This window comes from Fundulus heteroclitus, unplaced genomic scaffold (genome assembly GCF_011125445.2).
Source record: "Fundulus heteroclitus isolate FHET01 unplaced genomic scaffold, MU-UCD_Fhet_4.1 scaffold_331, whole genome shotgun sequence".
Lineage (NCBI taxonomy): Eukaryota > Metazoa > Chordata > Actinopteri > Cyprinodontiformes > Fundulidae > Fundulus > Fundulus heteroclitus.
Window position 1 is genome coordinate 118,331 of NW_023396741.1, and position 22,358 is coordinate 140,688.

A 22,358-nucleotide genomic window follows, 5' to 3' on the forward strand; every position below is an offset into this window, starting at 1 on the left:
AGCTAGTTACATTTACTTGCTTAAGTATAATTACTTACAATTTATCTGTACATTGTACATTTTTAAGTAGTTTACAAAAGCTGAACATTTACCTGTACCTGTACTAGATGTATGACTTTATTCAGGTATTTTGTTCAGTTACATTTGAAATAACATCTGCCACTGAGTAAAGAAATAGATTTAAAAAATAAGGAAAAGAAACACGAAGCAATGTCAGTGATCTATTGGCTTGGTTTGAGCCCAGCGTTATAAGATCCCAACATGGAGGCACCACAATCGGACGTTAGTGGCACTAGCAAAAACACATCAACTGCAGCTGAAGTTGACCACCAAGAAAAAGAAGACCCAGTTTGATTTGGATATATTCTTCCTCATAACCCATAACTGACATCTTCATTCGAAAACTGTGTTTTTAGTATTTACTCTGGTTGTAGTTGTGAGAGTCACTTTGCAGTAAGTGTGACAAAAGAAATCTGTGTGGGGAAAATAATGTGCTACAGCACTGTATGTATCGTTTTCCAACCACTTGATGATCATTTGCCAAAAACAACCTAAAATTCCAAAGACATACTATGAAGCTTTTTTGGTTGTAACATGACAGACTGTGAGAAAGTTCAGTGGGTATGAGCAAAGCCGTCAACATTGCCAGAATTCAAACTCTGATTTTATGAGAAAAAAAAAACAACAAACTTGTGGGTTAAGGCTTATTTACAGACGTGAGATTTCATCACTGTAAGCTAAAAGCAGCTTGTTTTAGCCTGTTTGTGTCCGTGTGTTTTTACAACATATGATCTGGGTTGTGCACACAACAGAAGCTGGTGTCTGCCAGTGGCATCTGTTACCATAGATCTGATGTACCTGCCACCATGCAGCCACGCTGAGAAATGTGTCCGTGTCTGCGCGTGTATCCTCCCATTCTGTTGTTAGATCTGACAGCAACTAACACAAGCTTGTGTTTGGGGGGGAGTAAAAAAAGGAGGAGGCAGCCTCTGGAGTTCCAGATCCCACCCTGAACCTGACAGAGAAACTGTCGAAGACTGTGGAAACGCTGCTCTCCCCTCTTCGCTTACACTCCTCACCTCAGTCCTCTGCAGAGATTTAAGCAACCCAAATTTCTATTTTGACACCATTCCCTGATGTGCGGTATATGCTCAGCATGACATGATGTTCTGCTGCTTCTAGTCAAGGCCTTTATAGTGAGACTCACTTGTTTCAGCTTTTGGTTTCACACTAAACTTGTCCTTCACGCTATTACAGCTACTATTTCTGGATTTTTGACATCCTAAGAATTTTTTTTTCTCCCTTCTCCACACCCTGTTGGAAAAAAACACAGATCTTGTGTCTGAAATCCATTTTCTGCTTTTTCGCTGGAGGTTTCAAGCTTGTTTTGTGTAGGTTCATTTGTATTTGCACACCACATTAGGCCTTTAATCTCTTGCATACAGACTTACAATGCATGAAAAGAGTTCAATTTAGTTCATTAATGGAGTATTGTATCTTATTTTTTTATTACTGAGTGCATTTTTTTTTCTTATTTAATTGAGGTTTTGTTAAAATAGGGGCTAGATGATAGAGGAATAGTATATATTTTATTTCAAATTTTATAAAAAAGGAAGAGCTGCAAGAACCATTTTATATGTTCCACTGTTTACAGACATGACCAACTTGATTCTATTACAGAACCCGATCAGTGAATAATGAAAGACACATTGTGGATTTATGACAGAGCGAGACATTAGTTGTTTTTTTCTGGCCTGTTACTGTAGGAACAGTTTAAGAACCTTGAATTTGAAAAGTCTTTACACCTTCGTTAAAACGCCCAGATTTACCATTTTCCAAACTTTTCCACTTTTAATAAACTCTGCAATCTGAACAACTCATTTAAAAGAGAAACAAATATCTTAATTGTAAACATAGTTGATACAAAACCAAAATAATGTTGTAGGAGTCTGTCTCTTTTTGGTAGGAATCCATCAGCATTGTAGATCTGGACTTGGTAATACCTGCCTTCCCTTGTCCTAAATTGTCTCATATCTGTCAGACAGGGAGAGCGTCCGCCGTGTAGCCTCCCTCTGATCAATACACAAACTTTTTTTTTTATCAGAGAGTGCTTTGGGATATGGGTTTATCATTTTAAAACTTGAATCTTCTTATGCTTTGGATAGCTGTTGTGCTTCTAATAGAAACATGGAGGTTTTCTGCCAGAATGAACTGGTGTTTGGTACTGTTTACTATTTTCCCAATGTTGACAAAGGCTCCAGTTCCAGTTGAAGAAAAACAGCCACCACCATGTCTCACTGTGATTATAGTGTTCTTTTTAAAACATAGCTTTTGGAATTATGGTGAGTTAAGGCTCAAGTGCGAGCCACCAGGATGGACAGAGACTCCTGGACAGGTGCCAAAACATTTTCAGAAAAACCGAATGAAAGTCTGGTTGACATGGTGAAAAAGTTACCCCCTTGTTTGATCAGACCAGAACACATTTTCCCACAAACTGTTGGGACATTTAGACAGATGTGTATGTTTTCTAAGTAAGAAAAACCTTCTGTTTTGCCAGCCTACCCTGTATACCAGACATATGAAGAATATTGTCACACCAACAACAGTCAGTATTTGCCAGAGTTTGCTGCGTTTTATGTTAGTGTTACCTTAGGTCTCTTGGCAGCCTTCCTGATCAGTTTTCTTCTTGCCATTGCTTTGGTTTTGCATGGACATCTAGTAATTCATTAAGCCGCTGCTGGACTGCATTTTCTCCACTTGATGATGTACAGCTCATCCATTGGAAGTTCTTCTGCACTTTTCTCCTGACTGGTGACATTTTATGTCACAAAAACCTGGCATTTTAAAAGGGTTGTATAGATTTCATATCCATAGTATGAACACTAATCAAAACACACAAGTGCTTCAAAATGTGCTTACATGGCTACTGTGCATTAAAAAAGGCACACGCTTTAGTGAAGGAGAGGAACCGAGCAAAGGAGCCGATATGTTACTGTTTCTTAGTCATATGTCCCTGAACAATCCAAGAAGAAGAAAAATCAGTTGCCAGAAAAAAGTGAAATCATAAAAAAATATTTAATCGGGAAGTTTTTGTGCAGTCGTCAGAGCATAGTAAATAACTGTTTAGAAAGTCTGCTTTGAAAACAAGACCCATTTGTTTATTTTTCCACTTTTTGGTTCACTGACTGAAGATCAAGCACAAAACTATGCAAAAGTATTTATAAGTTATCAAACTTTTTACTATTTGTGACATGCAACTTTGAAGTATTTCATTGGAATTATATATTATACACCAGCACAGAACAACACATAATGGTGAAGTGGAAAGAAAACAATATATATCCTTGTTTTAAGCCCCCTTTACTGTCATACCCTTAAAGAAAATATTTAGCAACTAAGGAGTGGCCTAACGGCTAAATAGAGTCCACCAGTGTGTAATGTGATCTCAACATAAATCCTGCTGTTCTGTGAAGGTCTCAGAGGTTTGCCAGAGAACATTAGAGAAACACCAGCATCATGAAGACCACGTAACACAGCACACAGGCTAGGGGGATTGTTGTGAAGAAGTTTAAACCAGTGTTAGACTGTAAAACGATGCCTCACCAGAACTGTTTCAGGTTTAGATGCTTGGAGTAACGCATTGTGGTGGGTAAAGTTAGTGGAACGCCTCGTGTCAGTCGTTGTCCTCACAGACCGCAGCAAACCTGTTTATTTGAGTGGGTCTGGGTCTTTCTGAGAACCATCTTGTATGTGTGTGAAATAAGAATAAGCACATGCACACCTAATGCATTTTAGCAAGCCATTTCCAATGCGTGCAAGGCCATAGATCGTCGGAGGGCAGCAGGTCTCTCAGTCTGAGTCTCAGTCTCCCTGGTGGGGTTGTAAAACTGGCCGTGCGTCGCTGCCCCAGCCAGATAGATTAATGAATTATCCAGATTGCCTCTTTTTTCATGGCTGATCCAATTACTCTGTGACTGAGCATGTGGTCTATATATACTACTAGTTAGAGGAGAGAAAGAGACGGGGGGTGTGTGCGTCTGGAGGGTAATTAAAGAAATGGCCCAGCCACAGACCAACAATACCACTATTACTTAATACTGGAGTAGCTGTGCAGAGATATTGTTTCCTGTAAATAGTGGGTGGATGAGGGGGGGATCAGTGTGTAGGTAATTGTTGGTTCGTTGAGAGAAAGTGCAGGCTGGCGTTGTGAGTGCGTGCATTAGTTGGAAGAAAAGACCAAAGTCGTCTTGTTGATGACGGCAATAACCATGGTGAGGAGGATGAGTGTTCGCTTCATCAGACCTACATGTTTTCATCAGGTAAAACAAACGAGTCCCTTTTTTCTAACTTTGCCTTCCATGGCTCAACCTAGCCGACACCATAGTGCAGATATCATCTGTTGTCCTTTTAATGCAAAGCCTGAAGAGATGTAATAACTCAGCTTTGTCAGAAATGCAACATGTTTATGGTAATTGTGTGTTTGTGCGTACGCATTTGATTGATGGGTCAGCAGATGAACCGGGGTGAATGTGCAGAACGAGTGTTTATGTGTTGTGCCCTGAGGGACAGGGGAAGCGCCTCCTGCAGGGGGTGCCGTGTCTCGCAGCAGAGGGGTGCAGCAGGCAAACAGAGGGGTGCCTGTACACCCCTCCGCCCAACCCCCCGCACACGGAGACACTCATCACCCCAGTGCACCCTACTGAGCTATGAGGAAAGTAAGTGTGTGTATGTGGGTGTGGAGGGTGGGTGTGGAGGGTGGGTGGATGTGGGGGGTGTTCTCTTCTAAACCTCTGCTGATGCATAATTCATGCGTAAGTAGCAATTTTGGTATTTTGCTACAGGGGTTTGAAAATACGGGGGAAAAAAATTATGAGGAAAGTTTCAAAAAGGCATTACGCTCGTCCTCCTTAAACCTTCATGTTTTTACAACAACTGAAGCTCTAAAAACGATAAATAAGCAATTTATTACTTAAATTATATTTTCAATTCTACTCACTTCAATTTTATTTATATAGCGCCAGTTCACAGCACACGTCATCTCAAGGCAAATTTGATCAAATCATCCTAACAGATTAGTCAAAAAGTTTGCTGTCTAAGGAAACCCAGTAGGTTGCATCAAGTCTCTCCAAGCAGCATTCACTTCTCCTAAAAGAGCGTAGAGCGACAGGGACAGTTGTCTGCATTGTTGATAGCTTTGCAGCAATCCCTCATACTGAGCAAGCATGAAGCGACAGTGGAGAGGAAAACTCCCCTTTAATTGAAAGGAAAAAAAACCACTAGAACTAGGCTGAGTGTGAACGGTCATCTGTCTCGACTCACTGGGGGTTAGAGAAGAAGGAGCAGAGGCACAAAAAGCACACATTGAACCAGGAATCCTTTCTATGTAATGACAGATGATCTGGCGCCCCTGGAGGATGTCACAGCTAACAGAACCCCAGAACAGGAGTACCTGCTATGAAGAAAAAAAGACAGAGAGATCATAAAGTTGAAATAACAACAAATAATGCAAATTTAAAAACAATAGGAGAATTCAGCAGAGTGAGAAAAAGAGATCTCACTATTTTTAAAACATATAGTATCCATTTATTTTATTGTGATATTATGTGAGTAGTGTTGCACACCTAGCGAGAATTTTTTACCCATTCTTTGTAGAATAGCTTGAGCTCTGTCGGATTACATGGTGAGTCTGTGTGCGGGAACTTCAGTGTTTAGTCTTTCCACAGATTTGTGTGGTCCTGCTAAAAAAAGTGACCAACTGTCTGCCACAGTCTCCGTTCTCTTCCTGGATTGCTATGTATTTTATTCATCCATCTTTCCATCAATTCAGACCAGAGCTTTCCTAAAATTGTTGGTTGTAAAGTAAGCAACCACTTATCACTGTTAATAAAAATGACTTGTCTTCAGGGAATAATCAACCATGTAGCTCCTTCAAAATGTTCCTTGAGTTTTGAAAAGTTTCATAAATATAGATCGAAGTACTATTCCAAGTTTAGCATTGCTGTACTTGTACAAACATTTGGGTGCTGTCGTTTATCACAAATCCTTAGATTGTATAAATGATGCATTTATGCTGTTCATCTCAGATGAAGTGGAAGTAGATACATTCAGCAGACGTATCAAGTTACATCACACCCCTGGGTCTGGGTGATGGTTAGAGATAATGGGGAAAAAAATCTCACGAGTTAAAAAGACCAATCCACAAACTCCATCTGTTTAATCTACCCTATTCGAGAGTATTGTTTCCGGTGTTTTAAAAGGCGGCCATTGGCTACCAGTTCAATGTTTGTTCTGTCCAGTTTGACAGCAAGTGGCTCTGGATCAGAAAGGGAAGGTTCCTGCCAAGCGTTTAGTGCAGTTTTTTCCTCCCAACTTCCCCCTCTCCTGCCCGTTCTCTTCTCCCCCCACAAGGGCGGAGACGTTTTTAAAGGACTGTACCTTGGTGTGCATCCAACAAAAGCTCTCTGTCCATTTTCATCTTCTTTTGAATCTGAGTTTGAATAACACCGGAGCTACAAATCAAAATATGCCGGACACTTTAAGTGAGGTCACGGGTTGTAGATCACCGCAGCTCCTGGAGAAATCTCCTTGTGTAAAACACAGGGACGGCGGGCGGCTGCTTTGACTGATGGCTTTAGAGACTGAGAGGGCTGCTCGGGGTCCATTCTCCTGAGACTGAGTCCTTGCCTGAGCCAAACCCCTCATTTTCCTCCCTGCAATATATTTCATTAAACTTTTAACTCTTCACAAGCTAATTCACTTGACATTTTAAAGCTGTGCTGGTGAGTGGGCCTTCCTGTATAATTTCGGGCCTGTGAGTGTTCCCCAAAAATGCAGATTAATCGGATAAAACCGCAACATTGCAGCAAACCAACCCGAGCTGTGCAGCACAGCATTTCATGGTTACAACAGAACGGGGTCCCAGTGGCGCAGATATAATTAAGACCTCTAGTTAATTACTTAATAAGCCAATTAGTAACATTTCTGAGCCATAGATTTGGCTGCAAGAACGTTGAAAATCAGATGAGTATTAAGTCTATTTGTTATTTCATTTAAATCCTAATGTTAATGAAATTAGTGCATTATGATATGACTGAAACAAACCACGCTGGGATTGACCAAAGGGCTAATGCAGCCTTTTATGCTCCTGATAAGCTTCCAACTAAGAGGCACAAAAGGAGGGAAGAAAATAGGAGAAAACAAAACCTCATTTCTGCTGGCCACAGTAGACGCGTGCCATCTTCATAAGTGCTCATTGTTTTCGCTCGTCGCTCGGTTTTCATTAGTGCGTGCCCAGATGTGAAGGAGAGGTGTGTGTGAATTTGACAAACGCGGCGCTGCTGCGTCGCCGTCAAGCCCACAAATCACGCGATAGGGCTGCTGTAGCATTCCCGGCCATTTAATTAGAAGTTGTTGATACCACAGAAGGTGTCACTAACCTTTTCAGGCACTGAACAGATGGTGTCCCCGTTTCTTTTTTTCTCTTTTTTTTTTTTTTTTGAGGTCCTGCCAATGCCCACTCTGTGGCTCCTGGGAAAATGACCTAACTCACAGGCAGCTGCTTAGTGCGGCTTGAGTGATTCTTTACAGCCGCTCATATTGAGGGGGGGGTTATAGCAGGATGTACCACTGCAAACAAGGGGTGAGATGGCCGTCGCCTGTTCCCTGGGTAGCTGCAGAAATCTGTTTTGGCTGCAGCGTACCAGTTGTTTAAATCTGTGTTTTGGGCGCCTCGTGCAAAGACGAAGCAAAGAGCTCGACCCCGGAGAGCCCGACGCCTCCGTGCTGGCTGCATTTACGCGCACCTTCCTCTGCTTTTTGGCAGATGGTGTGAATATCAACCGAGAAAGGAGCTGAGAGGGACGGCTGAACAAAGAAGTGAAAGGGGTTCCGCCACAGTTACAAAGGGGCCCCCATGGAGAGGTGCGGGGGAGTGGCCTCCGTCCCGACAGTTAAAAAGAAAAAGGGAGTGAGAGTTTGCGAGGGCGATCGCAGTCGAGGAGCGAGAGTGGATGGAGAAAAAGCGAGAGCCACAGATTTGAGATCCGAGGCGGGGGTCGGGGGGGTTTAACATGCTTCGTGCTGCGTGGACAGAAGATTGGCTGTCACCCTGTTGTCGGCTTGGCTCAACCTCTATCCGACTACGCAGGAGGTGGAGAAAGAACAAGCTGAAAATTGGAAGGCTGTGTTTTCTGACTAATTACTTGATACGGGTTACATTATGTGGGTTTGATTGAAAATATTTTTTGTATTACCAATGATTTTTGTACGATTTTGCGTTAGCACTTCCATGCCGAAGAGAAATTTCACAAACTTGCTATAAGAGTCACTCAACTGTGTGACAAAGCCCCACAGCCATGAATCCAGAGCTGCACACCTTTGCACCTTAATGTATCCATAGGGTGTGCCCTTAATTCCATTTCCTGCCTGTGCCAAAGACAACATGGCAGAAAAAAAAAAAAGCGCCAGCTTCTGCTTGAAAAGCGCCTCGTCTCAGTGGTGCGGCTCCACTGGCATGGCAGGAAACATCAAATCTGTCGTTTTCGTCACGTCCCATCTTGAGTAAACTTGTTTCCTGCAGCTTTCTCTATTAGGTATCTGTTCATGTGGGTTTATGACCATGGAGCAAAACCCGATCGATCAGCAGGAGCTATAGGATTTAATGGGTGCAGCGCTCCCGCTTAGGGATACAGACCTGGGAGTGTATATTTAATCACTAAAAGGGACAAGGGTGGCGAGCACCAGTCACCAGCAGTCGGTTATATGAGAGGTCAGGGTATCAGTGCGCCCCACGCTGTGAAATATCTAGTGGGGAAGAACAGTTACAGTAATCGATGAAAATGATGACAGAGATTCAGACATATGGGTCAAAGGAAGGGGTGTAAGTGATTTTTAAGTCCAAATCTTTATTAGAAATTTTGTTTTATTAACAGTGATAATTTAACATATTATATTTCATACCAAAAATAATTCAAGCTCTGCTAGAGTTCCAGGTCTTGCTGCAGATTCTCATTTGGATATGAACCGTGTCACTGCAGCTGTGCCTGTTTGCTTACTGTTCATTTCCTACTGGAAGATGAACTTCTGCCCAAGTACTAGCATGCATTTTGCAGCTTTAAATAGGTTTTGTTCCCGTCAACCTCCCGTCAAATTTCACCATCAGTCCACCGCTGAACAGCATCATCCCCACGGGAAGACGCTGCCACCACCATCTAAACCATAATTTTATCTCCTTATGCTGTTTGTTGTTCTCTGATGTTCTCTAATAAACCTCTGAGGCCTTCACAGAACACCTATATTTCTACTGAGATTAGATTACACTCAGGTGGACTTTGTCCAGTGAGTGTTTGGTGACCTCAGAAGGATTTTATTTTGGGGGTATCAGGGTAAAATAGGTTGAATACAAATGCACACCACTTTTTCTGCAGACTTTTATTTGTAAAAAAATATATTTAAAAACTTTTTAAAAACATTATTTTACTACAACTTTACAATTATCCTCTGGTTTGTTTTAGTCTATAATGAGAAAATCACGGTGATACATGTCTTAGATTTACTGGAAGAGATCAAACTTGTAAAAGTAAAAAATGAAAAAAGTTTGAAAGACAGCATAGTTGTTAAAAGTATGAGTTGCTAAGCAGTGGGTCTGGTGCAAAAAGTTATGGATATGAATCAGGAAGAAAACATTGTCGTTTGTCATTGTCTAATCCAAGAAGCCATGCACTGATTTCAAATATTGATATTGATATTTTAATTGATATTTTAATTGATAAATTAATGCATTCCAAAGTTTCCCTGCTGCCGGCGTTGCTGATGTGACAAATCCACAAAACAAGGAAGCAAATCCAGAGAAGACGGCTCACCCGCTACTACCATCTAATGTAGAACAGATTACTGGATCAATGTGTGCTTCTGTGCTTTTTTGTCTCTCTTGTTGTGTCTCTGCTCTGTCTTCTGTAACCCCAGTCGGTCGAGGCAGATGACCGTTCATACTGAGCCCGGTTCTGCCGGAGGTTTTCCTTCCAGTTAATGGGGAGTTTTTCTTCCCACTGTCGCTTCATGCTTGCTCAGTATGAGGGATTGCTGCAAAGACATGCACAATGCAGACGACTCTCCCTGTAGCTCTACGCTTCTCCAGGAGTGAATGCTGCTTGTTGGGACTTTGATGCAATCAACTGGTTTCCTTATATAGGACATTTTTGACCAATCTGTATAATCTGACCCAATCTGTATAATATGATTGAACTTGATTTTGTAAAGTGCCTTGAGATGACATGTTTCATGATTTGGCGCTATATAAATAAAATTGAATTGAATTGAATTGAAATATTAGAAAAAAAGAAAACTTTATTTGGCTCTCCCTGCAGGAGTTCCCAGTTTATGGCATGTTTGCCGTCAAGAAATCCCCACAGCATCATGCTGCCACCATCATGTTTGACTATAAGGACGGCCTGCCATGCTTGCTAGACGGGTACCCACTCCCTCCCAGAGCCAAGCTTGTTCTTATTTTCCATCCATGTTTTTAGGGGTGGTTTTTTTGTGGTTGTTTTGCTTCAGTGTGTCACAGTTTGGAGGCACCCCTTGATTCCCAACCTGTGAGCGCAGAGCCACATAAGGTGTGTGAGCTCTCTTCCTACCACCGCTATTGAGTCTTGTGTGACAACCCCGATGGTGTGTGGAGAAACACATGAGGTGGGAGATTGAAAAGGTTTTGTTGACTTCTTCTGGCGTGGCCGTGGAATGTGAGAACAAACAAAAGTGCCATGATATGGCGCAGCAGTCTTTCCTAATCAGATTCATTGTGATTCGTTTCATTAGTAGCAGCCCTGACACAGAATTCATTTATGTAAAAATTGCGACGAGTGCGACAAATATAAACGTGTGGATACACCTCCCGGTTCGTCATGAATAAGTAATCATATGCCCAACTTTTGGACCGGTGCTGCATGTGAAACCTGACATTCTCGGTTTACATTGCAGCATCAGCGGCAGAGTTCTCTTGTTTTTAAGCGTTTGTGGCAGTGGGAGATAAACTGATGGCTGCGATCAGAGATGCTCTGAGCTGTGAAATTCTCTCCGCGTCCATTTTAGATTTCATGAGCTTTGAAACTCAGGGAGGTCGTTGCATAGCCAGTCCTCAAAGTTTCCCTTGACAGTAAAAGAACGCACCCTACTTTGAGGATCGCTTGTCCCTGCTCATTCACACATAGAAAAAAGCCCCCCCTCCCCCTGTTCTCGTCACACACCTGTTGTCAGCCAGCTTTAGCTGTTACTCCTCGTTAGCAAACCCTGAATGCCCTTGAACTTACTCCGCACACTTCAACCCTGCACACCGGTCTGCCTAATGCTATTATGTTGGGACCTACATGCTACAAGTCATTGGTGGCGATGGCGGCTGATTAGATTGTGTCCATTGATTGTCCCGGCGTGCTGCTAGGACGGCGGTGGTGTGTGCCGCTTGTCCTCCTCAGACGCACTGACAGTCTGAGCCAGAGGAGATAGAGCCCCATGCAGGGCAACAGATTGAGTTATTGATCATCGCTCATCTTTCTCCTGTCCCAATCTTCTCTCCAACAGACCCCTTCATCGGGATAATGAATTCCACTTATTGGAGATCAACGGCACAGGGTCTGCATGGTGATAATGGCGGAAATTAGCGGTTCGTTAACCCCTCTAATTTTCTAAAAAGGAGGGAAAGTTATGTCCCCGTTACCTAGTTTGAGGATTGCTATTTAGGTGAAAGCGCATAAATATGCACGATTCGGCAGATTATAAGGGGGAGAAATTTAGGATTCTTGAGTTCAGCACGAATGAATTATAGTGGTAAATTTAAGTGATGAGGAAGAGAGAATGAGATTTTCCCGAAACGGCAAGTCTGTTGGAAATGGGGGGCAAAGTGGGAAAATGAGGGAAGATTATTCCGAAGTGGTGATTAGTAAAGTGGAAAGGAGAGCTTGATAGGCAGTGGCCATACAGTCACCAGGCAGAGGCGCAGCTTAAAGGTCGGCCATTGTGTCGCCAGCATCAAAATTGGGCTGGTAAAGAATGAATAATGAGGCTTGATTACGGTCAGTGAGATGGAACATCGCTTCGAATCAATCCTCCAGACAATTACAGGCAGCACAAACAGCAGCCCTCAGCCACAGCCCAGGCAGCAGGAAGTGATTGTGTCAGAGGACGACGTCTCCTTCATCAATAACTTGTTGCCTCCTTGTGTTTTTCAGCCCCTGCAGCGTACGCTGACTGCTGCACTTGCTGCTCACCTGCACAGTTCTGGTCAGACGCTTACAGGCCAATGAACGTTAGATTAATTTTGGGCTTTCAATTCTGCAACTAAATTGTTCTTTTGTCAAATTTGAATAATAATACAGGAAAAAAAATTGGATGCACACGTGATTTTTTTTTTTTGTGTGTGTGGCTTGTTTGGATTTTCTTAGGCTTGAAAGGATTTGGCGGTAGTCTTCCACTTTTATTATTTCATCCATATTGTGCAATGCAGCCGTACCACAGGCGGCTAAACAGCCCCCCCTAACCATGATGCCGCCACCAACGTGCCTCTCATTCAAAATGCAGGTTTGTACGTTTAAAAGAGTCACGTCGACTCCCCCAAGCATTCTTCTTGTCATTGTGGCCATGTAGTTCAGTATTTATCTCATCTGACCACCTTTCTCCAGGAAAGTTCATATGGAAAACTACAAATTTCACTCAAGCTTAAAGGTGTCAATTTTGGAGCCAGTTTTTTTTATTTTATCTATTGATTTATTTATTCATTTTCGGCCCAGCACCCTCTCAGTCTCTGACATTGTACAACTGGCTTCACTGTGGGTAGCAGCGCTGCTGTTGATCCACCAGATTAAGCTTGATCCGTGCTGATTTCAGCATCACCAACATAATGCCATACTCATGCATAAGTGAATGTAAATATAAGCCCAAAACCATTCATACCTGATAGGTTATACGTTTAAAGTATTGTTTTTTTTATTTTATGAACATGTTTGATAAGACTGGAAGTAACATTATTGTCTTGGAGGGGTCTGGTCACCCACATAGAATCTAAGGAGGGATCTAAAGATTAGGGGGAAGACGGGAAGGCCCTTCAACCTCACAGACTTGGGGTTCATCACCTAAGCTAGATTGTCAAAATAACAGATGAAAGGTGTAAAAAGCTGCCCAGCAGTTATGATAAGGGTTTTGTTGCTGTTGCAGCAATATAGATTTTTTCCACTGAGTAATGAGGAAGATCTAAAAATCATTGTTGACAGGGCATTTTTAATGAAATGTCAATTAAGATGAATGCGTATTCATTGGTTTTTACAAAGTGACACTCCTGCTGTTTTATTATTATGTTTTGAGAGAAGCCGAAATTCCTGTCAGGAACACACTTCTTGGTTGAATGGAGATAACTTAAAATCCGAATTCTTCAGGGATATTGACTAGTGTGGGCTTTGCTGTACTGTTACAACAATGCAAGGATTTTAATACAATAACCTGTCTCGGGTGATGGTGTTCACTAATACACAACCTGAAAGCGCCTCTCTCCTGCTTGCTGCAGGTTTGGTTTTGGAGTGTTGGACGCGGGGCTGATGGTGCAGCAGGCTGTGCTGCTCCGCACTGCTGCTCCACAGAGGAAGTGCAAGCAAGAGGAGACGTTTTATTCAGACAGGTACTGAAACCTCTTTGGATTTTAGTTTTAGCTTCATTCACATACACATCAATAAAGTTGAATCTAATCTAATCTAATCACATGCTCACAGGATCTGAATAGCTTTCATACTAACATTATTATTGTTATTATTATTATTATTATTATTATTATTATTATTATTATTATTATTATTATTATTATTATTATTGTTGTAGATTTATCCCTGCTGGAGGCCAAGTGAGCATCAACATTGAATCTGATGGCTGCCAAGGGAGAGCCAATGAAATCAACACTTTGGAGCATGTGCAGGTGAGCCATATCTTGGTCTCCTTTGATATAGTATATGATGGTAATCATTATAATATTTAGTTTATACAGTGCTTTTTAGCTAGAGCTCAGTTTTTCATGTCATACAGTAGGGATTTATAGCAGTGAATCAGTTACTTTAGTATAAAGTAAAAACCAGGATTCAAAAGAAAGGGTTCCTGACAGAATACCAGTGAACATAAAACAATTTAACCCCTGCTGCACTGAAGGTTCTTTGACAAAATAAAAACAAGAAGTTGTGTCCAATGAACAAATCAAAGCAGTTCAAATAGCAGGACACAAGGGAGTTTTTGTTTTTTGTAACGCAAAATTTCACTTTTAATGACCAGTCCTGTCAGAAAACTATTCAACCTCTCCATGAAAAGCATCTCTACTACTAAGACCCTTGGTTATCGTTGAGATATGCTTGGGATTATAGTCTCGTCTTTAGGTCCAAGTCTCAGTTTCTTTGGAGGCAAGACATTTTCTTCAAGGATTTCCTCATACTTGATTAAATCCATCTTCTCCTTCACAAACTGCAGGTTTCTAATACCAGAGGACGTGAACCAAACCCATAGTTTCACTGAGCCACCGCCATGTTTCACTATAAAATAGTCTTTTCAGTATGTGCTTCATTATTTCTCCTCTAGACAGACTGTTGATCCACGGACCCCTGAAGTTTCACTGTTGATTCATCGCTCCACGCAGCAGCATCCCAGCTGTGAGCAACCTGGAGTTGACTTTTCTTGTGCTTTTGGCTCAGTAGTGGTGATCATCTTGGAGTGCAGGCATGGCTCATTTCATGTACCTGACTTCATGTACCTTCTCATGGAAAATAAAAACCTCAGTGGTTGTTGCCACCAAGTCTGGATGCAGGTCTTTTGCCGCCAGTCAAGCGATCTTTTAACAGCTACCATGATCATATAGAGGAGCCACTGTTCCTTTGACATTAAACTTATGAACTCTGCTTCCAATCCTATGTCAAGGTACATTTTGGGCATCTGCTTGTCTTTGTCCAAGGCAATGATGTCTTCTCTGAACTTTAGACAAACCTCCTGACTTCTCATATATCTAACATGCAATGTAAAGGTGCGTTCACACCAAACGCGAATGTGGCAGCCCGGGCGATAGATTTACATGATACCCCTATTTACAGGCGCAACACAGGCGTGACATGACACTAAGCAAGGTAACAGATGTGATTCTAGCAACGCAAAAGGCGAGTTTATGAAGATTAAAGTGATGCCAGAGCAACATAAAACCTGCGATGGATGTGAAGCGACAGTTGTTGGAGTTGAAAAATCTGACCCTTTTTGTCTTGCTGCGTTGCGACAACCAATCAGGAGCTAGATGTGGCTGTGATGTGGGGTAAAGGACTGCGGCGGGGACAAAGCAGTTTTCATTCAACATGGGAGAAAAGCTGGTAGTGGCGGCCTGTGCTCGGCCTGTGTTGTATGACTAAACCAGTTATTACTACAGAGACAAGTCCAGAAAGGACTGAGCCTGCAGAAGAGTGAGTGAGGAGACTGGAGTGGCAGGTGAGTGAAAGCGTCACTAGATAGCACCATTGTACGACTGTATTTCTGGCTTGTTGCCTGCTGTGCGAATGGTCAGCGATAATGTCAGGCTCAAGCAGCAGTGTCAAGTGTTCTGTCTCGACCAGACCCGATGCTGCTAATAAAGCCCTTGACTGTATCAGGTGTAAATGTGTGCTCCTATAAAGGCCGTCGTGGGGCCTGAACAATAAGCTAAAATAAGCAATTCCTTTATTGTTGTGAGCGGCAAAGATTATAAAGTCTTATCAGCAGCCGGGAGGAACAACCTGCGAATACGCTCCTTTGAGCATCTAGGATGCAGCAGTCTGTCACTGAAAGAGCTCTCCAGCTCTGGAACAGCTCCATGCATGGGGTGGGAATCATTGTCCATCACTGATGTTATTTTTCTTACTGCCCCATTATATCCTATCACCTGCACTGGGTCCAGGGGGGCATCTCAGGACAGAGCTGGCCCTCCTAATGAGCTTATCCAACCGTTTCCTCTCGGCAACATTTAAGCTGCTGCTTCAACAAACCACAATGGCTGATGCCACCACAGAGTTAAAAAACGTCTTCAGGAGCGCCCCCTACACTCCAAAAGGCCTCATCATTATTATGAGCCCAGTCCAGTTTATGGTTCAGGTGAACAACAAGGTACTTCTAAGCGTCCACCATCTCCACATCAGTTATCTGGATGTTCACCTGTGTCAGTGAGGTGGGTCTGTGCCTCTGAAAGTTCACTGCTAGCTCCTTAGTTTTTCCTGCATTTAACACGAGATGGTTCTGTATGGATCTTATATTGCCCATGATGATGGATGGAGATGAGGGTCTATATCTTCTCCTCCAGGTATGTCGGTTTTTCTCCACCCATCTCCCCTGACTCTTCCTCCTTATCTCCCTGTGGATTTCTGGCCGAACCCCAGCTGCTGTGGCTGGGTTGTTAGCGAGAGCTAGCAGCTGATGCCTGGTGTAAACAATGCCAGGGATGCCCATTATTTTAGTTGAGGTAAATGTCTCTGAATTTTGTCTCCAAAAAATAATTCCATGTAGAACAAGCTGAGCAGCAAAATCTATGACAAAACGGTTAGATCCATATCGAATTGAAAATGTGGAGAAAAACAGGAACATGCACACACAACTGGAGTAAATAGAAAAAGTATTGAAAAACTTTGAAGAGATACAGACCCACTGTCACAAGCTAACAGCTCATGGTGCTCACTTTAAAAAAATACAGATAAATAAAAATAATTCCGCAATCATTGAAAGTAGGATTTAGCACTGAATTTAGGTGAAATATATTTTTTGTATTTAGTTAGTTTTCAAAGGTTTCCAAACTTTTTGGCATGTGGGCAGAAATTCTCAAGTCAAAAATATTCGAGGGCCACAAAATAATAACAATGAAAAATAACCAAAAAATCATGCTGTGAATTTTTTATATGATAATTTCAATTAAACAAATGATTCTGATTTTCTGAAGGAAAATGACGTTAAACCACTTTAGGGCCATAGTTAAAAACGGGTTTTGCACATTTGCATTATTAAAAGCAAATTATATTAGACGTAATTGATAAAAAAGAAAAAAACTCAATTATTTTTGGTCTAGCAATATGAGGGCAGTATTTAGGCCAGTATTTCTTTAAAAAAAAAAACTTTCTGTGTTTAGCACTTTTTGAGAAATGATTTTAAAAAAAAATAGCTTTTAATGCAGAAAAGTTTGCATCTGAGTTAAAGTCCTCAGACAGATGTAAAATCAGTGGTTATTAAAAGATGAATACATTGTGTTGTACCCAGTGTTTTCTGTTGTACGATCGCAACCAGTCTGTATTCATTTTACCTTAATAAAAATAAAACGTTTCCATCTTCATCAGCCAAATCTTTGCAGTAGACTATATCTTTCATGAAATGCAGTTGGGGGGCCAATCAAGATCCACAAATGGCCCCCGGGACACACTTTGGACATGCCTGATCTAAACTGTTCTTGTGTAATTTATTTATTGCAAACACCTGTATAATGTTTCACTTTGCCAATACACCAAATCTGAAATGGAGGTTGAATAAATTTTAATTCACCTGGCACAGTTTCTTTGAACAGATTCAACAAATGGGATGTAAAAGTGAAATCAGTGAAGTTTAAGCGCATGGCGTTTGTTCCCTTTGACAGTTTTTCCTTTATCCTGCCTCTAAGCTTAGATAAGCTAACCTGATGCAGCTCCTGTGCGAATGGTATGGTAGATAAGATCAGATTGGAACCAGTCTCTTCATCCAAATCGCAGCAAGAAGTGAAAAGAAAGTTTTTTTTCCCAAATTTTTTATCTTTTACTATTTTACCCCTTAGATGTGCTGATATCTCCTTACACTGTCTTGGAAAAGTATTCATACTCCTTGTATGAATTTTCTGCATTTTGTCATGGTACAACCCCCAAATGATCCAGGTTTAATTTTTTTTTTCTCAAAGAAAAAAATCTGAAGAGTGCGGCGGGCCTTTATTACTGCCCCTCTTAGTCATTACTTTGTGTAACTGAAATAAAATGAAACTGAAATAAACCAAAGTTTGAGTTTTTAGAGTAACAAGACATGCAAAAGTCCAAGGGTCTGGACCACTTTTATAAGTTACTGTATATCTGTATATTGTATTGATATGCATTTTTTTTTCTATTGAGGCTCCATGTTCCTGGCGCCCTTGAAAACATGCAAATCAAGCAGAATTGGTTTCAGATTCAAACTCCTGCAAGCAGCCAGGGAGGCTTGAAGATGTCATACAAATTGTTTTCGAGTTTCTCTGTCATGCGCTGCATCTGAGAATAGAAGAGATAGAAGAGATAAAAAAAAAGAATCCCACAGTGATGTGTAATGTGTTGGCAGTGTCATTTGCAAAAAATGGCAAAACTGTGTTTTCCTGAGTACCGCCACATCCATGCAAATGTGTTTATATTTGATTCTGACAGAAGGCATACGTGTCTGTTGGTGCACATTTGAGTTTGAGCGAGTTATCTGTGTGAGTTTGTGTACTTGTGAAATAACGGAGAGAGAGAGAGAGAGAGAGAGAGAGAGAGAGAGAGAGAGAGAGAGAGAGAGAGGGAGGGAGGGAGTGTGTCAGCATGTAAATTGAAAAGGCTTCATCTTTGCGGCTCTGCTCCCTGGCAGAAAGCGTGGGTCAGGCCATCGCTGCGAGGTGTGATTGATGGACGTGTTGCCGTGGTAACATGCCGTAAACAGGAGCAGGCTGTCAGTCTTTTTGCAGCTTGGCGGCTTTTTCTGCGATGTGCCATTGTCACACCAGATGTGCTGCTTGTGATGAACAGGGACAGGGAGGGTGTTTACCGGGTGCTGCTGCTGCTGCTGCTGCTGGTGGTGGGGGTGGAGCTTATCTTAATCATTTAGCCAATATTCCCCTCAGCTGTTTCTCTGTTTTTTTTCTCTTTATCTTGCTCCCTCTGTCTGCTTCTTTCCCCGCACATCTTTTGGGGGGGTTATGGACAGATCATTGCCATGTCCGTCTGTTTGGCACGTAAAGTATGACAGACAAGAGCAGCTGGATTTGGCTGTAAATTCACCGGCAGAGTGCACGGTAGTAATTCCTTGCTCCGGTTCCAAAATTACTACGGTTCGGTGAGCGATACTGTTTATGAAACCTCAAGCAATCTCACAGGTTGTACTGTTTGCAGATGTCTGTATTAGCAGAGACTGAAATGAAAAGACTGAGATCAGGCTCACGTCTTTGTCTTTAACATGCACAGATGAGGTGATTGCCTTGTCCCGAGCGGATGTGGAAAAGTTAACCTGACTTATTGTGTGCATAGCTTCTGCCTGTCAGCGCGTCTGAGAAAAGCCCAGTACGTTTGGTCGCGTTTATTTGACCTGCTTTGCAACTGAAATGGAAAACTAGCACAGTGATTTTCAATTATGCATGATTTAAATGGAGCAGAGGCAGCAAATTGTAACATACTACATTCAGCATTTTAAATATTCAGTTTTATTGACACAGACTCCATCATGTAGAGTCAACACCATTTTTTAGCTTTGCAAAGATAAGCTACAGGCTGCTAATAATAGAAGGGACACGTTTACTATACTTACATCCTCTAAAAATTGTCACACAACAAAATAAAGGAATGGTTAAAGGGGTAGTTCAGGGGATTGGAAGTGGGATTCTGTTAAAAGGAATAGCAATAGCTCATCTGCGGTGGATGATGCTCCTGGCATTTTCATTTAGTATAAAGTTAGATTAGTTGGTCCCAGAAGCTGAAGCTAACAGCTAGGGGCCAAATCAAACTTTTATTATCTCAAAGTAAATGACTAGTGGGGATGTTCCTTTTCAACAACTGTACAATTATTGCAACAAACAGCAGGATACAATATCTGGGAATTTCTGGGAATTCAAAATGTCACTAAAATACAAGGAGTTGCTGTGTTGTTATCGTCCAGGTCACTGACCATATGTTGGATGCCATAACATCAACTCCAAACTAGTTATCTGTCTGCTGCAGGTGAGATATTGACTGCGTTGAACCGTTTAACAGAATTTCACTTCAGCATGCATGAGCTATATCTTTAACATTTACCGCTATGGCAAAATATGCTTTAGAAGTTACAGTAAGCAGTCAAAAAATAACCGGAAGGCTTTAGGCAGTTTTCCTTCAGTCCTGTAGAACCTATACACACTTGATGCTTGTCTCTCTTGTTGTGTCTCTGTTCTGTCTTCTGTAACCCCAGTCGGTCGAGGCAGATGACCGTTCATACTGAGCCCGGTTCTGCCGGAGGTTTTTTTTTTCCCGTTAATGGGTGGTTTTTCTTCCCACTGTCGCTTCATGCTTGCTCAGTATGAGGGATTGCAGCAAAGCCATGTACAATGCAGATGACTCTTCCTGTGGCTCTACGGTTCCCCAGGAGTGAATGCTGCTTGTCGGGACTTTGATGCAATCAACTGGTTTCCTTATATAGGAAATTTTTGACCAATCTGTATAATCTGACCCAATCTGTATAATATGATTGAACTTGACTTTGTAAAGTGCCTTGAGATGACATGTTTCATGATTTGGCGCTATATAAATAAAATTGAATTGAATTGAATTGAATTGATGCCAGCAGGGCTAATGGCGTGTCTCAGGAGCCGTGTCATGAACCGGCTGAGGTGGACAGCAAAAGCAACGTAAAGACCATACAGTAACAAAACGGACATACTGGGGAATTGTAAAAGCCTTAAACAAGCATTTACTGATGTAAAACACATGTATAAGAATTAGCATAATTCCACTGGCGCAGGAGCTGGGAGTTTGTCCTGAAATTGGCGGGTTGCCGGTTCAAACCCCCCCTCCATCCGTCTCAGTCATTGTGTCCTTGGGCAAGACACTTCACCCGCTTTGCCTGCTGGCAGTGGTCAGACGGCCCGGTGGCGCCGATTGAACGGCATCCCTGCTTATGTCAGTCGACCCCAGGGCAGCTGTGGTGTATGAATTTGGGAATGAATGACTGAATGTAGTGTGCTTTGGGGTGTCCTCGGGACTTGATATACAAGTCAACTCTTCAAAGGTAGGTCTGGGAGAATTCTGCTGTTTTCTAAATTCTAAAACATCCGTGTATTATGTCTAAATAATGTATAGTTTGTATCTTATGAACATCTAAAGTGGTTCACGTCAAAAATCTGCTGAGAAGTTGTGCTTTTCCAGAGGATCATAAACACAACACGTTTATGACTCTTCCTCCCACAGCAAAATCTCCGTTAGCACTTCTCCACTTCCTCACTCCCTGTCGCCTGTCTCCTGCTAGGTGAGAGTCAGAATTACTGCAGCGTGTCGTGGCGACCTCTCCATAAGTCTGGAGTCTCCAGGTGGCACAGTGTCTCTGCTGCTGGATACTCGGCCCTACGACGCCTCGACTGCTGGCCTGAAGAATTGGACCATGATGACAGTGCACTGCTGGGGAGAGCAGGCACGAGGCCTGTGGACCCTTAAGGTGAGAGAAGGACTGCTGCCCTCCTTTCTGCTGATGTATATGTTTGACACAAACATATCCTTTTTAGTCAGTTTTCTATGTGCTGTTTGTCTGCTGACGTCAGATGGCAAACAAACCTCAAACATCACTTTTATTACCACTTTTTGTCATTCCAAGCATTGCCATATTCTTTTTTTTTTATCAGAACTGTGTTACAAGCACATAATTCTTCTTGCTTTAACAATAACTAAAACCTTCATTTGAAGTTGTTTGAACTCTACATCTGTTACAGTTCCTTTTAAAATGTATTCATCACTCTTGGACTTTTTCACATTTTGTAACTTTACAATAAGAAACTTCAATGTATTTTCTTAGGATTTTACATGACAGAACAGTAAGGCAAAATTGTCAAGTTGAAAGCGCTTCCAGACCAGGAAAATTAACAAATTAATTAATAGCACAAAAATAAATTCCTTCTGGCATTTTTATGTGCTCGTCACTATACTAAACATTTAAGATTTTGCTGAAACAAACAACCAGTCAGATGTTAGAAAAGTGAAACCTAAAAAGGATCAAACTTAATTCTATTCAACTTTATTTTATACAGTATTACCAATTCACAACATATCATCTCAAGGCACTTTACATGGTCAAATTCAATCATATAATACAGACAGAGTTTCAAAAAGTTTCCCATCTAAGGAAACCCAGTAGATTGCATCAAGTCTTGACAAGCAGCATTCACTGCTAAAGAAGAGTAGAGCCACAGGGAGAGTCGTCTGCATTGTCGATGGCTTTGCAGCAATCCCTCATACTGAGCAAGCATGAAGCGACAGTGGAGAGGAAAACTCCCCATTAACGTGAAGGAAAAACCTCCAGCAGAGCCAGGCTCAGTGTGAACGCTCATCTGCCTCGACCGACTGGGGTTACAGAAGACAGAGCAG

At 41.9% G+C, this 22,358-nt stretch overlaps 1 protein-coding gene across 1 annotated transcript in view; it reads left to right on the plus strand.

Moving 5' to 3' along the window:
• LOC118556298 (proprotein convertase subtilisin/kexin type 5-like) overlaps positions 1–22,009 on the plus strand; it is a 112,470-nt gene extending 90,461 nt beyond the window's left edge. Inside the window, exons 7-9 of the mRNA XM_036130305.1 lie at positions 13,550–13,660; positions 13,858–13,951; positions 21,250–22,009. Coding sequence (XP_035986198.1) covers positions 13,550–13,660; positions 13,858–13,951; positions 21,250–21,678 — 634 coding nt within the window. The 3' untranslated portion in view covers positions 21,679–22,009. The remainder of the gene's footprint in view (positions 1–13,549; positions 13,661–13,857; positions 13,952–21,249) is intronic.
• Positions 22,010–22,358: the final 349 nt, after the last annotated feature.